The following is a 15,865-nucleotide window of genomic DNA, read 5'->3' on the forward strand; positions in this document are numbered from 1 at the left end:
AACAGTGAGTAAGAGAGGAAAAAAGAGCCCCGACCGGTGTGGCTCAGTTGGTTGGGCTTTGGGCGGTAAAGTGAAAGGTGGCTGGTGCATCGATGTTTCTCTCCCCCTCTTTCTCCCTCCCTTCCCCTCTCTAAAAATAAATAAATATAGGCTTTTTTTAAAAAAAGAAAAAATATTTTCTTCTGGCCGTTCTCTGACTATTATATCTATCTATTATTAGTGCACCTTCACTGGGGGCACAGAACATCTCCAAACAGCAGAAATGGTTTTAAAATCAAGTGGTGTGGATGACAAAAGGGGCTCTGTGCAAAGTAAGCTCAGGGCGATGTGATCATAAATCCTAAATGGGATTTATAACACACAACTTCTTCAGTGAAAGCTTTACCTTTGCCTTAAGCAAGCCCTGTCCGTTGTTTTTATGCATCCAGGTTTAACACACCTTTGAAATAAGCCATAACCACCCTCATAATCTTAACTACCCTGTAATGCAATCCCCGCCCTGCTTTCTCCCACCTCCATGTGGGATCTTCCTTACCTTCCCTCCTTAACTTCAAATGCATTAAAGACACTGCAAAACTGTTATTCTTTGGAGCATTGGAGATCTTGCTCCCTGGCATGTATCACCAGTTTGGTGCAAATAAACTCATGAAAATTCTCTACAGGTATGGACATTTCTTACGTCTGCAGTGCAAATAACCTAATAACAAGAGCTTACTCTTTGGTGAAATGTGAGCATCCTTCCACACACCTGCGCCTCTTACATAGAGATTTCATAAACACGCTGTTTCACAAGCTACTGTATTTTCAGCCCATGGAGCTATCTTTCTCTGCTCAAGGATTGAACAGCTTCCCCCTGTATGGTGGCTGCCCACCCTCCCTGACATGGTCTCCAGTGCTTGGCCCTACCAGCGAGGCAGGCCTCATTACATTACAGCCTTTATTACAAGGCGGTAATGAGCATCCTTTTACATGGGCCTGTGCTCATATTTTCAAAAATCTCTTCCTCAGGCTAAATTCCAAAAAACTGATTTTTTTTAACAAGAAAAGAACACAAATCACTTTAAATTTAAAGCATGTGTGAATAGGGAATGCATTCATATAGTCCAAAAATTCATAGGGGATGAAAGCTAAGTCTCGCTCCTGTCCTTCTTGCTCCCATTGAGTCCTTCCCCTGCAGACAAGGAATGTCCCAGTTCCCAGCTGCCTGCAGGCTCAGCTGTGCAGACATAGCACTGGCAGCCCAGCTGCCTGCTCTGGGGCTCCACTCGGAGATCGTGGCAATATCAGGACTTAAAGAACTTCCCTCACTTTTTGTTTTCCCAGTTTCCTGGCATTCCCACCCCCTACCGATGGACAGTTAAGTTGTTTCCAGTTTTTGCTACTATAAACAATGTTGCAGAGAATTATTCAGTAACACATTTTTAATATTTACTATTTATTTTGTAACACAATGTTATATTAGTTTCAGATGTACAACACAGTGATTAGACACGTGTATAACTTACGAAGTGATCACCCCGATAAATCTAGCACCCCTCCGACACCACACATAGTCATTACAGTATTATTGGCCGTATTCTCTAGCTACACCTTACACCCCCATGACTACCTTGTAACCACCAGTTTGTACTTGTCAATCCCCTCCCCTTTCCTCCCATCCCCCATGCCCCTCCCAACTGGCAACCATCGGATCCTTCTCTGTTTTGCTTGTTTGCTTATTTTGTTTTTTAGATTCCACATAGAAGTGAAATCATGTGGTATTTGTCTTTCTCTTTCTTATTTCACTCAGCAAATACCCTCTAGGTCCATCCATTTTGTCACTAAAGGTAATATTTCATTCTTTTTTTATGGCCAAGTAGTATTGCCTTGTATGTGCGCACCACCGCTTTTTGAAGCACTCCTCTACTGATGGGCGCCCGGGCTGCTTCCATACCCCAGCTATCATAAGTAACACTGCAATAAACATAGAGGGGCACACATCTTTTTGAATTAGTGTTTTGGACTTATTAGGCTATGTGCCCAGAAGTGGAATTGCTGGGTCATAGGCAGTTCTACTTTTAATTTTTGAGGACCCTCTATATTGTTTCCCACGGTGGCCGCACCAATCTGCATTCCCACCAGCAATGCAGGAGGCACATCCTTACCCCCACCTGTCCCTTGTTGATTTACTGTAGCTAACCACTCGACAGGTATAGGTGATATCCCGCTGGGTTTTGCATGTGAGCATCCCAATGTTCTGTCCCGGCTCACGCTGCTTCCCAACGGGACCCACGTCCTTGCCTTGTTGGGTTTGGCACCCCACACTTGAGAGATGCTCAAGAAATGCCTGCAGGTTTTGAGATGAGGGCTGGGAAATGTCAAGGGCAGGAAGGGGGCGGCAAGGAGGAGTCATCACACTCTCTCCTTTTACAAATGGACACTGAGGCCCAGAGAGGGGACGCGACTTCCCCAAGGCTTCCCAGCTAATAAGGGGTTAAGGGGTGAGAGTGCGGCTTCCCGGCTGTGCCCCTTCCCCCAGGCCCTTGAGTCTGTGCTGGTGTACAGGTACCCGTACCCGTCCACCAGTACTTATGTGGTGATCTGTGTGGCTAGAGGGTTACGCAGACGTGTGTGTGAATTGCATGAAGGGACCACAGTGTGTGTGTGGGGACAAGTGTGCCCGCAGTGTCACGTGTCAGTGAGTATGTGTCTCCTGGGTGTTGTGTCAGGCCTGCCAGTGAGGGCTCTGTGTAACTTCTCTCTGCACCAGGGTCGCAGAGGGGGTGGGGGTGGGGCCCGGCCTGCTCTGGGAAGAGGCAGGGAGGGGTAATAAGCCCGCCCACCTGCATCTCCGCCTCCCACCTTCCAACGTGGCAGCTGGCAGGACAGCCCTTTCTGTTGGAAGGCTCCACACTCTGAGAGAGAGAATCAGAGATTGCAGAGAAATTGCGTTTCCCTGACTCATGCTTTGGGCTTGGAGCACATTCTTGGCTCCCGACCAGCATCTCAAAGAAGAACCGCCTATGGTGGCCCCCGCTGGCCACGCAAGAGGCTGTTTGGTTTTAAGAGCCTTTCTGGGCCCCATTTTCTCGCATGTAAAAACTTCCTTCCAATCCCCATCCTATAATTAAAAGTGCGATACTGTTTAGGGTCCCAGCACAGGCGGTGGCCACAGCGAAGTGCCCCATAGATGTCACTTCCCTTCCCAACCCTCCCCCACTTCCCCATGGACAAACAGACCTAGTTCAAATCCAGGTCTGACTGCAACTTTGCGGTGTGCCCTTGGACACACTTGGACTCCCTGAGCCTCAGTTTTCTTATGTTTAAAATGTGGACATTGGCACTTAACCTAAAAGTATTCAACACGATAACATGAATGTACTGGGCACTTAAATAACGGTAGTTTTTGTCCCAGAATTCCATAGGGCGAGGACTACATTAATCCAGCCATTAATGACGACCAAAGAATGACTTGCTGCATGACCCTGGGCAAATGCTCCGCCCCTCAGTTTCCCTCTCCGTACAGTGTGGATACAATTGAACTTAACGGTTTTCTATCTCCTGCTGCCCACACCTCTTGGGACCCAGAGAATTTCCAGCTGAGCCCCTGAGGGGGGAGGGCAGGAATAGCCCCAACAGGGGGCTGCAGTCACCGGAGGAATACAGACGTGCAGTGCTGGAGTTTCTCTGCGTTTCAGACCCTCTCCCCACTCCAGATAGAGTGCTTTTTCCAGAAAGTGCAGCCTGGGAGTATGGGGGAAGTTCAGCATCAGCAGGGCCAGAGCTGGGCTCAGAGCTAAGAATAACGTGGCAACAGCTCTTGAAATTTTTTTGCTGATCTTGGAAATTTAAAGGAGCCTTGCCTTTTTCTTTCTTCAGGGAGGCTGTGCTTGGAGCCCAGCACACTCCAGCAGCCACTTCCCATCACTAGCGAGTGAGACATCACTGGCCACACTGACGATGCCTTTCCCGGCATGTCCTGTGCTGGATACTGGGGCCTCAAAGTGAGAGGGAGAAGGCCCTGCCCGTCCGAAGTCTCCAGTGACGATGCAGAGTGGTGACAGGAGATAATGCAGCACAGAGGAGGCCTCTGGCCCAGTCTGAGCTGCAGCAGGGGTCTGGGGAGGCTGGCCGAGGGTCTTCACCCCCAGCACCCCGCTAGGCCTCAGCTTCCCTGTAAATATCTGTAAATAGAGGGCATTGGTCCTTCCCACTCTGACCTTACAGGATTCTGGGCTTATTTACTAGCTGGAACCTCCATGTATCCTCCCCTTTCAGGAAAGTCACTGAGTCATAGCACTCAGCTTCCCCCTGAGGTGTTGGTGAGGCCTCAGAGAGCTAAGTGATAGAGGGCTGTGGAAGAAAGGAAATCTCTGTGGGATTCTGACATCTGGACCTGCTGGAAACCAAGGCGAACCTCTCATTTATTCCTCCAGCTTTCATGGACCCTTAGCTCACTGGCCAATTACCATCTGAGGGCCACACTGGGGGTAGGTGATAGGGTAGAGGGTGGGGTCTGGCCTGGGACCCAGGTGGTTTTCTTGAGTAGCAAGGACTTACCCTTAAAAGCAACACACATGGAGGCAGGAAGGAAGCATGTGAGAACCAGGACAGCCACCCAAAGAGATGGCCACACCCTAAGGCTGAAAGATTCGTTACGGCTCAGACCTGTTCTGGGCAATGCTGGGCTGCCTTCTAAGGAGTGAGCTCCATCCTGGAGGTGCCTGGGTGCTGGCCTTTTGGGATACTAAGAGAGGTTCTGCCTGGGGCTGCGGACAGGAACCCACACTCTGAGCTGCCTTGCAGCCCAGAGTCCTTAACACTTTTACTCCAAGATTCTTTGACTCTGAGATTTAACCTTCTAAGATTCCTCAGGTGGATTCAAAGATTCCATGGGGCTTTGAGTAAGATGTCACATTCTATGACGATCACTTTAGGATTCAAGCAATCTCTGAATCTCTGACCTGGATTCTGAGAGTCTGAAGCTCTTGGAGCTCAGGTCTCTGGTAGTCCTTGCGATCAGACTGAGCAGCTGCAGCCTAGCCCAGACCAAGAAGTCAGTCACCAGCACCAGGCCGGGGCGGCCAGAAAGGGCCCTCCCCCAGCACGGACTGCTGCCAGGGACCCAGATGATTCACCACCGCTTTGCTGGGGCTCACTTGCTCCCCAAGATCCAGGGATACACCTGGAAGAAGGATGTTCAGCACAGTTTGTTGATTGAAGGAACGAGTGAGTGAGTGAATGAGTGAAGTGTCCCTTCTGCTCCATACTGTGCCATCTGTTACCCATCATTTCCTATTAAAGAAGACTGAGGAAGAGGAAGGTTGTCCCAGATAGCCTCCCGCTTTCCTGAGTTCCCCGCTAACATTCACATGCCCAGCTCAGGATGTACTTCCTTGGGATGGGGGAGGGGGCAGGAAATTTGTCCTGTTCTCTGCTGTGTCTTCAGAACCCAGGACAAAAATGAGTAACTCAGCTTAGCTCCTGTATCAAGGGGCTATCCGCTGTGGGAGGGAGGGGTGGAAGTAGTTGATAGTGAGAGCTGGAACTTGTGGGAGGGGACCCAGATAGGGGCGGGGCAGGGGGTGGTGGTGGCGGCAGGGATGACCAAGGGCAAAGGCAGAGAAGAAAGCAAGGAACGACTTAGCGCCACATTTCACAACCAGAACTGAGGCCCAGAAAAGGAAAGCAACTTGCTTAGGGTCACACAGCACATTACTTAGTGGACAGCCCGGGTTTTCCTTCCTGTGCACCCCTCCAAGCCCCGCCAGATCCCCCGATGCCCCCCTGTATCTGTGCCTCTATCACTCCAAGCCTTTCCGGGGCGAGGGCTCTGCCTTTCAGGGTGGTAACTGAAGTCTCCACGGTGCTCGGGATAAACTGCGGATGGAAAGGAGAGGGGCCCCGACCGAGGAGAGGCCGTGTAGGGGGACCCCACAAAGTGGGCTCGAAAGCAAGGGTGAGGGTGTGGGGCAGTGGCTCCACTCCCGGCCCGGTCCCAGCAGGGCAGGGATGGGAAGTTGGAAGGAATGCGCGGCCGCGGGGAAGGGGCCGGTGCAGGGACCCTGAGCGTGGGAGCGGCGCTTCGGGGGGAAGCCGGACCCTGTAGCTGTGCGTTCCCTCCGGTTCGGCAGTCAGAACTCCCCCCACCCCGACCTCCAGGGCCGCGAGGATCCGGGGTCTCCGCCGAGCCGAGGGACGCGGGCTCTCGGCACCCCCCGCAGGTCCGCGCGCCCGTCCCACGACGGGGCAGTAGGACCCAGGGGCCGGGAGGCTGCCCGCCCAGCGCGGGGGCGGGGGCCGGGGCGGTCTGGGGGAGGTCTTTGGCTTTTTTTGGCGGAGCCCGGGCGCCCTCCGGAAGCTTTTCTAACTTTCCAGAAGTTTCTCGGGACGGGCGGGAGGAGGGGACGCCTTAAATACCGCGGGGGCTACGCCGCGCGGCGGGGAGTGGAATCCGTCCGCGGCTCCAGCGCGCTGGTCCTCCCGCCCGGCGCCAGCGCGGCCGGCCCAGGTGAGGGGCGGCGGCCCCCGGAGGCCCGCCCGGGGAGCCCGCGGACCGAGTGCCCGGCGCTCTGGCGGCGGCTGCAGGGTTCGGACCGAGAGCCCGGGGCCAGCGGGCAGTGGTCGGGCGAGCCGAGGGTTGAGGGCGGAGAGCAGAGCCGGTCGGGGAGTGCGGCACCGGGAGGGTCCTGCAAGAGCGCAGGGTTCCACTGAAGTTTGGTGAAGTTTGGGGCAGGGGTGGGATGGCCGAGAGGACACAGTGGGGCCGGGGCCAGCATGCTGAGACGGGGCCCTCGCAGGGACAGGGAGTGGGGAGGGGTGAGTCCGGGCCGGCTGTGCAGGTCGGGTGCGGAGGGGAGCGGAGGGGATTTGACTGCGAGGCTTGGAGTTCTGCCCACCGCCTCCCGGTTGGTGGAGTAACTGCAGGGTTAAGTCCACTTCTAGAGGCCGGGATTCCCTGCCCCCAGCTTAGGACATTCCCGGGGCGGCTGAAGTGGAGGAAGAGGAATGAAAGAGCTTACAGCATGGCCAGAAGGCCTGGCCCCTCCTCTGCCCAGGTTTCCGGCTGGTCCCTCTGGGCTGCAGGGCCCTGGTGGAGACCGGGGCAAATCACGGGGCTTTGGTTCTCTGGAAGTCTCTGGGCGGAACCACACCCTCCGGTCCTCAGTTGGCTCATCTGCCCATCCCCCCTTCCTGAGGCCTCCCCGTCCCCTCCTTTTGTCTCTGGTCACCAGGATTCCCAGCAGAAATTTTTTTTTTTTTACTGGCTGTGAAACAAGACACCACATTCAGCCCGCAGAAGGGACTCTGGGGGCTTCTAGGAGGAAGGAGCCCTGTGCTAGAAGGCCTGATCCCTCCGTTTCTCCCACCCTGCGGTGAGGTGGACCATCTCCACGGTCCCCCTAGATCGGGGACTAGAGAGGCCTGCCTTCGTGCCTGGGCAGGGCAGGGCATTGTAGGCTGTAGATGGGGTCCCTTTGGGGGGCTGAGCCCTCCAGGCCCTTCCTCTCCACCGCCCCAGCTCTGCCCTACCCCGCCCTCCTCACTCCTCTCTTTTCTTTCAGAATGAAAAAGGCAGGCATTGACCTCCCCGTGAGGCAGTTTCAAGGTACTTTAGACCCCGTCAAGTGTTTGAGACCCTTTCTGGTGGCCCCCCTGGCAGCTGCTTCCTTTCTCTGTTTCTTACAGAACCCCCAAATCCAGTCCCAACTCAGTCTGCCTCACTGTGGGCATCTGATGGTGTATTTTTCGTCGAGGGCCTGTAAATGGTCTAACTTTGGCCTAAGGGCTGGGATTTCTCCCTGACAACATGGGCTGGGCTGTGGGAGGTTTGCTTGCTTGCAGAGACGTGCCTTCCTCCGCTCCTGCTGCAGGGTTAACAGGCAGCCCTTCTCCACTGCCACGCATCTCCCTGCAGAGGCCCGTATGTGCACTGGAAGCTAAGGCAAGGAGGCGCCTTGGCACCCCTAGACCTGACCAGACCTCCTGCTTCCCAGGTTGGAAGCGCCCCTCTGGCGGTGGGAGATAATTCAGTTCCAGCCTGCCACGTCACTGGAGCAGGAGCGCTGCGCAGCCGTGCGGCTGCCTGAGGAATCCCAAACTAGTCATTTGGAGCTTTCTTGAAAAGCCCCTCCCAGCCCTTTGAGGTTCCGGCGGCTGGGGTGGGGGCTGTCAAGACCGTGTCTGCCACGTCGGCAGGGCTGTGTGCTGGGCTCCTTGGCTGTCTCCCAAGGGCATGCTGGTGGCCTCTTCAGGGGTCTGAACTCTGGCATCGCTGTCTGAACGAGAGGTAGCCTTTGAAGAGGGTCACCATGTGCCTCATGTCCTCATTCTACTCTCCTGAGTGGCTTTGTTTGTACAATAATTGTATGGTCAGTGCCTTGAGGCTCCAGGCCTGGTGGGAAAGGAGCAAGGGCTGGGAAGAGGGCGGCCAGGCCCTGAGCTATCTCATCCCCACGCCGTACTTTAGGGTAGGACCTCCGAAATCTCCACTCTAGGGTGTAGATCTCTCTTGTGCCTTCACTCAGGCAGTTGTGGATCTCAGAGGCCTTCCCTCTCTCCCCATGTACCCTTCGCTTCTCCTTTGCCCTGCACCTTGACAGAGGGGGCAGCCTAGGGTTGGGGGATGCCGCCTGGGCTCACAGGGTGGCTGCAGCGGTAGAGTCTTCCCACAAACCCAGTGCTCCCGCAGTCAGGCCCAAGTCCTGAGAGTCTTCCACCAGTGTTCTGAATTTTCCGTCCATCTTGAGCAGGGTCAGGGGATGGAAAGTGGAAAGTCGGTCCCAGCCTCCACGAGGGTTCCTTTCCAACACTCCCCTTTGCTCTGTCCTGCTGCATAAAGTAGAGGCAGATAATGATTTGAAGGTGGGGGTGTGTGAAAATGTGCTATGTGGAGAGACTGCTCTGTTTGGAGGCCCCAGAGAGAGGAGTGAGGCTTGTTCTAGGGGCCTCTGGTTTGGAGAGGGACCTGACAGTATCCCTGAGGCCACAAAGCAGATGGCCTGTGTGGCAGTGGCTGTCCCCAGCTTCCTGGGACACTGAACACACATCTGGCCTGCCTGTGGTGAAGGGGAGGGGGTGTTGCTGCTCCATTGAGCTGTAACTTACCCCCTCCCCCATTATCCTTCCTCTCAGGAAACCTATTTCCCCACCCAACCCAGCTCTTGGCCTGGGGATTTCCCATCACTCCAGGGGCTGTGAGCAGATGGGCAGCAATTACAACTTGGACAATGGAGACAGGCTCAGAGGGGTGGACACGCACATGGGTGTGCATGTACACACTGTACGAGTCACCTTTGGGGCAGCAGAGTGGAGCATCTGGCCTCCCCCATTTAATGGGTGAGCCAGCCAGAGAATCATTAACGTCCAGGGCAGAATGAAAGGCGTGGGGGAGGAACGGGCCTCTGGCTCTGTCCCACACGGCGTCCTTTGCCCAGGCACCCCGGCTACACACAGACCCTCAGTCCACCTGCCACCTTTTTTCCCACTGGAAAAGGGCCCCAGTGTGGTATAATTTGAGAACTAAACTTTATACAAACTGAGGACCCTGGGGCTGGCTAAGTGGCCCTGATTTCTGCTCCTTTGGGAACAGCTGAGACCTTTTGTGTGCTGGGCACTGGGGGTATAGCGGGAAGCCAGGCTGGCCAGGTTTCCTAACCTCCTGGAGGTCGCAGACTAGTTAGGAACGGAAATAATGCATAAGAGCGTGCCAGTCTGCGTTCTGAGTGCAGGGGAGGAGATCACCAGGGTGAATGTGGTGCCTTCTCAGGAAACCTGCTTTGGAGGAGAGGTCAGAGCAGGACTCTGTGAGGTGGGCAGACTGAGGGCCCCCTGGTCTGGCAACCATGAGTTAGGTCTGGGCTCCCCAGAACTCTGCATTCTTGGTCCCATCTCCAGGGAACGTAGTGGCAACCGGAAAGCAGGGGGTGGTGGTTGGGAAGAGATGCCTAGGGCTTCAGGGCCTTGCTTTCTCTGCAGCCCTCACAGGTCCTCCGTGGTGCACACAACCCACTTCCCAGCCATGCGCTCCCTCCTGCTCACCAACATCTTCTGTCTCCTGGCCGTGGCCGTGGCCCTGGCCGCCGAGGTGAAGAAACCTGAGGCTGCAGCTGCTCCTGGCACTGCTGAGAAGCTGAGCCCCAAGGCAGCCACACTGGCTGAGCGCAGCGCTGGCCTGGCTTTCAGCCTCTACCAGGCCATGGCCAAGGACCAGGCAGTGGAGAACATCCTGTTGTCGCCCCTGGTGGTGGCCTCGTCCCTGGGGCTCGTGTCACTGGGCGGCAAGGCAACAACTGCTTCTCAGGCCAAGGCGGTGCTGAGTGCTGAGCAGCTGCGTGACGAGGAGGTGCACACAGGCCTGGGTGAGCTGTTACGCTCACTCAGCAACAGTACCGCGCGCAATGTCACCTGGAAGCTGGGCAGCCGCCTGTACGGGCCCAGCTCGGTGAGCTTTGCGGAGGACTTCGTGCGCAGCAGCAAGCAGCACTACAACTGCGAACACTCCAAGATTAACTTCCGCGACAAGCGCAGCGCCCTGCAGTCCATCAATGAGTGGGCCTCGCAGACCACCGATGGCAAGCTGCCCGAAGTCACCAAGGAGGTGGAGCGCACGGATGGCGCGCTGCTGGTCAATGCCATGTTCTTCAAGCGTGAGTCCAGAGGGGTGGGGCAGGGGGAGCGGAATGGGGCGGGGCCTCCGGTTTTCAGGGCCTGCCTGCCTGTCGTTGAACCTTCTTAGCAACCGTGGAGGCGAGCACGGTTCTTAAACCCTTTCACATACGAGACATTAGGCTCAGAGAGGTGCAGCACTGCGTCTGAAGGAATGGGACAGAGACTCAAGCCCAGCAGACGGACTCCAGAGGATGTGCTGCCACTCCGTTTCATCAGAACAAAGTGCTGTTGCTTGTCTTAGAATTAATAAAATTCACTAATCACTTCTGTCTCAGTCGTGAGCTGGAGAAAGGCCCCACACCTGTGGTCGAGCCTAATCCTCAGAACAACCCTGGGGACAGGTGGCGTTACTTCCATTTCACAGGCGAGGGAACAGGTTCAGCTAGGATTTAGGCCCAGGTACATCTATATTGAACTGAAGATGATTTGGGGTCAATGCACGTTTTTGTTTACCTGTGTGGATACCGCTGTTCCTCACAGTGTGCTGTGAGGATGAGGTAACCCCCTTTTCACAAATAAGGGGTCCGAGGTGGGAGGAGTGACAGGTCTCAGCCCGTCAGAGGCTGAGAGTGGATTTGAACACAGATCAGGTGGGGAGGTGGAGCAGGGCTCAGGCCACTGTCACACACGCATGGGTTTGGGTCACGTTTCTGGCCACAGAGAGAGGTCTTGCAGATGAGACTTAAGGGTAGTTTGGGGGCCTCCCTGCCCAGGGCACAGGCCCCTCAGTTACCAGGTGGGGTGAGACGTCCAGCTCATGTGTTGCCCAAACGGCCCACAGGCACCAGGGCAGAGGGTGGATGTGGCCGTGCCTGAGCTGAGAGTCCTGAGGGATTCCCTGCCGTGTGGAAACAGCCTCGCCCTGACTGGGAGCCAGGAAGCGTGGACTCTGGGCTGGAAGCTTGGGGGTGGGGTGGGGGCAGGTGGGCTGCGGCAGAGGCAGGAAGACTGGTTGGGGAGGGCTGTGCCCCAAGGGAAGGGGCATCTCTTTCTGACCTTGCGCCCTGCTTCCTCCAACAGCACACTGGGATGAGAGGTTCCACCACAAGATGGTGGACAGCCGAGGCTTCATGGTGACCCGCTCCTACACCGTGGGCGTCACGATGATGCACCGGACAGGTAGGCGCCTTGCCCAGCGGGGGGCCAAGGCAGGGGTCCAAGGGTGCTTGGGGCCTGGCCCACCACTGCCCACAGCGTGCTCAGCGCCCCCTCTGCTCTTTTCTCAGGCCTCTACAACTACTATGACGACGAGAAGGAGAAGCTGCAGATCGTGGAGATGCCCCTGGCCCACAAGCTCTCCAGCCTCCTCATCGTCATGCCGCACCACGTGGAGCCCCTTGAGCGCCTTGAAAAGATGCTGACCAAAGAGCAGCTGAAGACCTGGATGGGCAAGATGCAGAAGAGGGCTGTTGCCATCTCCCTGCCCAAGGGTGTGGTGGAGGTGACCCACGACCTGCAGGTAGGGGGTGGCCCAACTCAGGGGTCCCCAGGCTTGTAGGAGGGGGGTACTCGGGGCACCCATGCACCAGCGCAAGTCTGTCCTGAGCCCCTCTGGGTGCGCAGGCAGTACTGGGCCCTGCTGTGGGCCTAGCGGGTGAAGGAGGCATAGGCCCTGCCTTTGGGAAGATGATGATAACATCGGTACCTGAATAGAGCTGAGCACTTGCTGTGTGCCAGGCACTCTTCTGAGTACTCCACGTGTCTTAAACTCTTAGTTCTAAAAACAACTTCCTTACGATTATCAACCTTATTTGACAGATGAGGAGACTGAGGCTCAGAAAGGTTAAATAACGTATCCAAAGTCACCCAACCGATGACTCAGACATCTGGCACTAAGCCGTGTCCTTATCCTGTGCGGCTGGTGAGCGCGTGCGGTGCCCGCAGTTACACGGGGACTCGTCAAGCTGGTGGACTGTCCCCTACGCAGTAGAAGACTGATCTTGGCTTTCAGCGTGGTCACTTGGGATGGCTGGAAACTTAACCTATCTGCTCAATGTGATTTCTCCCTCCCGACCAGTGGCCTGAGAGAAGCAGTGACCCGCCAAGGTCACTGCGGCTAGTCAGTGGTGGGGCTGAGTCAGTCCTCAACGTGAAAACTCAGGGTGGCCTTTGAGTCAGTAAGGAGAGAGATTTTTTACCGTCTCCAAAGGGAAGACTCTCATCTCGTTCCTGCCTTGGGTGCCAGGCATGGTTTCCTGGCAGGCCTCTTTCCCACAGAACTGACTCAGACTTGCTGCGGAGAAAGAGTGGGAGAGTAAGCTTGAGTTGAAGTGAGGTTTGGGCTGCACGTCGGAGACTAGTGCAGCCTCAGTGGTCTGTACTGTAGGTAGCGCTGAGGTGTCTGGTGAGGAGCTATCGCTGTCTCCCTCCTGACCTGTCCCTGCTCTTCCCCAGCCCCGTCTTCTGCAGTGGCTGTTATCTGCCACCCTTCTTCATTTCTTTCAACTGCGTCTTCCTGGAGCCCTGGGTGTGTACACTTCCCACCAGCCCATAGAGTGGATTGAGTTGGGAAATTCAAAGTGGATGACTTGCGCAAGGTCATCGGGACTGGAATAGCTGGGCCTTGAACGCCTGCCCCAGGGCCTGTTTGGCCACGCTGGGGAGGTAGACTGCCCTGCAGGAGCCTGGGCCCTGGAGGCTGCTGTGCACTCCGCCCACAGTCCTTTCCTGTGGCCTCAGTCCCTTACTGAGAACCAGGGAGAGCCCTGGACACCGGCCCTGCCCAGGCGAGGTCTGAGCCAGGGAGGGGAGACGGAGGGAGGGCAGGGAGATTGAGGCCCCGAGAGGCATGGCTCCAGTCCTGTGGGCTAGGGAAGGCTTCCCAGGTGATGTGGTATCTAAAGAGTCCTGTGGGGAGAGAGGGCAGCCATCGAGATGCCTTCAGGGATGCTGGTTGTTCATTGAGGCTGTTGAATGGAGAACAGGGTGGGGTGAGGCTGTGGTGTAAGCACAGTTCATAGGTGAAAGAGCTTGTACTTGGCTTCCAGGGGCTGTGCAGAGCCGTGGACAGGGTGTGTCTGTGTATATGTGTTTGTGGATGTTCGTTTTAACCTTCAACTGTGGAAATGTATAAAATACTTTAAAAAGATTATTATAAGGGACCCCCCTGTACCTGTCACCTAGCTTCGTCCATCATCCATACATGAGCAGTGAGGGCTCATCTCTACACCCGTTCTTCCCCCGCCACAGTATTTTGAAGCAGATCCTAGACCTCATTTCACTCTGGAAAGGTCTTACACCCCAGTGTGCTGTGGCCATAATGTCCTTAGATCAGCCTTTCCCAAAGTTCAGTGGGCTGAGAATTGCCTAAAGCGTGTGAAGACTGTGTGTGGAAAGGCTCTGGGTCTGCCCTCAGATTCTGCTTCCGGGGCCCCGGGCTGGGGTCAGGGAAAGTGCGTTTCATTCACGTGAGCTCCCAGGTGGTGCTGACGCTGGCTGCTCACGGACGACCCTTACTTGGGGAGGCACTGGTCAAGATTGCTTGGCAGGGCCAGGGGTACATTTTGCCTCCTCATTGAAGTGGAGATCACAAGTACTTAGAAGGGTCGCCTTGAGAAGTGATGTGCCCACGCAGTGTCCGGCACACGGAAGGTGGCCAGGGAATGGTAACCTTGGCTCTGAGGAACAGACGGCGTAGGAGGTGGTGGGTGGTGTGGGTGGGGGGTGAAGGTTCGGAAGGTGTAGGGGGCATGACAATACTTGCCCACAGTGGCCTCACCTGGCACCCCTGGTCCCACAGAAACACCTGGCCAGTCTAGGTCTGACTGAGGCCATCGACAAGAACAAGGCCGATCTGTCACGCATGTCGGGCAAGAAGGACCTGTACCTGGCCAGTGTGTTCCACGCCACTGCCTTCGAGTGGGACACAGAGGGCAACCCCTTCGACCAGGACATCTATGGGCGTGAGGAGCTGCGTAGCCCCAAGCTTTTCTACGCTGACCACCCCTTCATCTTCTTGGTTCGAGACTCCCAGACTGGCTCCCTACTGTTCATTGGGCGCCTGGTCCGACCCAAGGGCGACAAGATGCGAGACGAGTTGTAGGGCCCTGGGATGGGTGTGGGATGGCAGGAGGCAGCTGCAGGCTCCTGAGACACATGGGTGCTATGGGGGTGGGGTGAGCTGAGGTACCGACCTTGGGTGTCCATGGGGTGGGTGGGCGGGGAACAGCAGGCTCCCTGTGTGTCTGAGCAGGGTTCACTTCGCTTGGACACGGGCTCCCAGATCCCACGGTGCTGAGCCCAGTCTCACGTCCTGTGGGGCCTGGGCAGTATCGTCATGCCCCACCCTCCTGTCCTCAATCAGTGTTCATATTTATAGCCAAGTGCTTTCTCCCCTATGAGACGGAATCGAGCTGGGGCTTAGGCGAGCCCTCACGGAATGTGGGCCCTCCTTTTCTGACACTACCACCACCTCAGCCCTGCCCCAGCTCTGTCCTAGTGTCCTCCCAACTCCATTCAACTGTAAAACTAGGTGCTGCTGCCCCTGGGGTAGGCACCCCCACAGGAGCCCTGGTCCCAGTTGGGATCAGGAAATACTTGGGTGCTCCTGGGCAGACTCTGGTCAGGCATCATGGGGATGAACTTTTTCTTCCTTTAATAGATTTTCAAAGATGGGGAGGGACGGGAGAAAATGAGCCTTTGTTGCTGTCAAACCAAAAACTTATTTGTACAATTATTTTTTTTCAATAAAACTTTTCCAATGAAATTTTGTTGGAGCATGAAGATGATTGGGTCAAAGATGCCCGTGTCCTTCTTTTTTGGGGACATGGGCTGCTCCTGCTAAGCCAGGTTGCTACCAACAGCCCCCATCAGGCTGTGAAATGCTGGCAGCTGACCACAGACAACACTGCGTGACAGGCCTGCTAGGTGCTCAGTCAGGAGGTTGCTTCTCAGCCCTGGCTGCCCTGGAGAGGTGGCTGCAGGGTCAGGGTGATGGTGTGGGACCTGGAGCCCAGGGCATCCCAGTCCTGTTGTACAAGCCCCCAGGCCTCAGCCCTGTACCTTCCACTTCAAGCTGACCTCATCCATACCCAGGGCCGGTGGGTACCAGCTCAGGCTGCCTGACTGGGCAGTGCTTTGGGGGGAAGGAGCTGGTGGGATCCTTGCTCTGTGTTTGTGTTTGTAGCAGAAGAGGGACCCGACATCATCCTCACTTTGGTTCCTTCTCAAGATCCTCAGCACCTGTGACTCCGCTGCTCAGGGAGGGAGAGGGCGA

General features: G+C 55.9%; 1 protein-coding gene across 1 annotated transcript; it reads left to right on the plus strand.

Moving 5' to 3' along the window:
* Positions 1-6,318: 6,318 nt before the first annotated feature.
* Positions 6,319-15,355, plus strand: SERPINH1 (serpin family H member 1). Its single transcript, XM_053925364.1, has 5 exons — positions 6,319-6,490; positions 9,958-10,628; positions 11,671-11,769; positions 11,877-12,109; positions 14,390-15,355. Exons 2-5 carry the CDS (start codon positions 10,001-10,003, stop codon positions 14,690-14,692), a joined length of 1,263 nt encoding a protein of 420 aa, XP_053781339.1. The 5' UTR covers positions 6,319-6,490; positions 9,958-10,000; the 3' UTR covers positions 14,693-15,355.
* The last annotated feature ends 510 nt before the right edge of the window (positions 15,356-15,865 follow it).

The sequence above is a fragment of the Desmodus rotundus genome, chromosome 5 (genome assembly GCF_022682495.2).
Source record: "Desmodus rotundus isolate HL8 chromosome 5, HLdesRot8A.1, whole genome shotgun sequence".
In the NCBI taxonomy this organism is placed as follows: domain Eukaryota; kingdom Metazoa; phylum Chordata; class Mammalia; order Chiroptera; family Phyllostomidae; genus Desmodus; species Desmodus rotundus.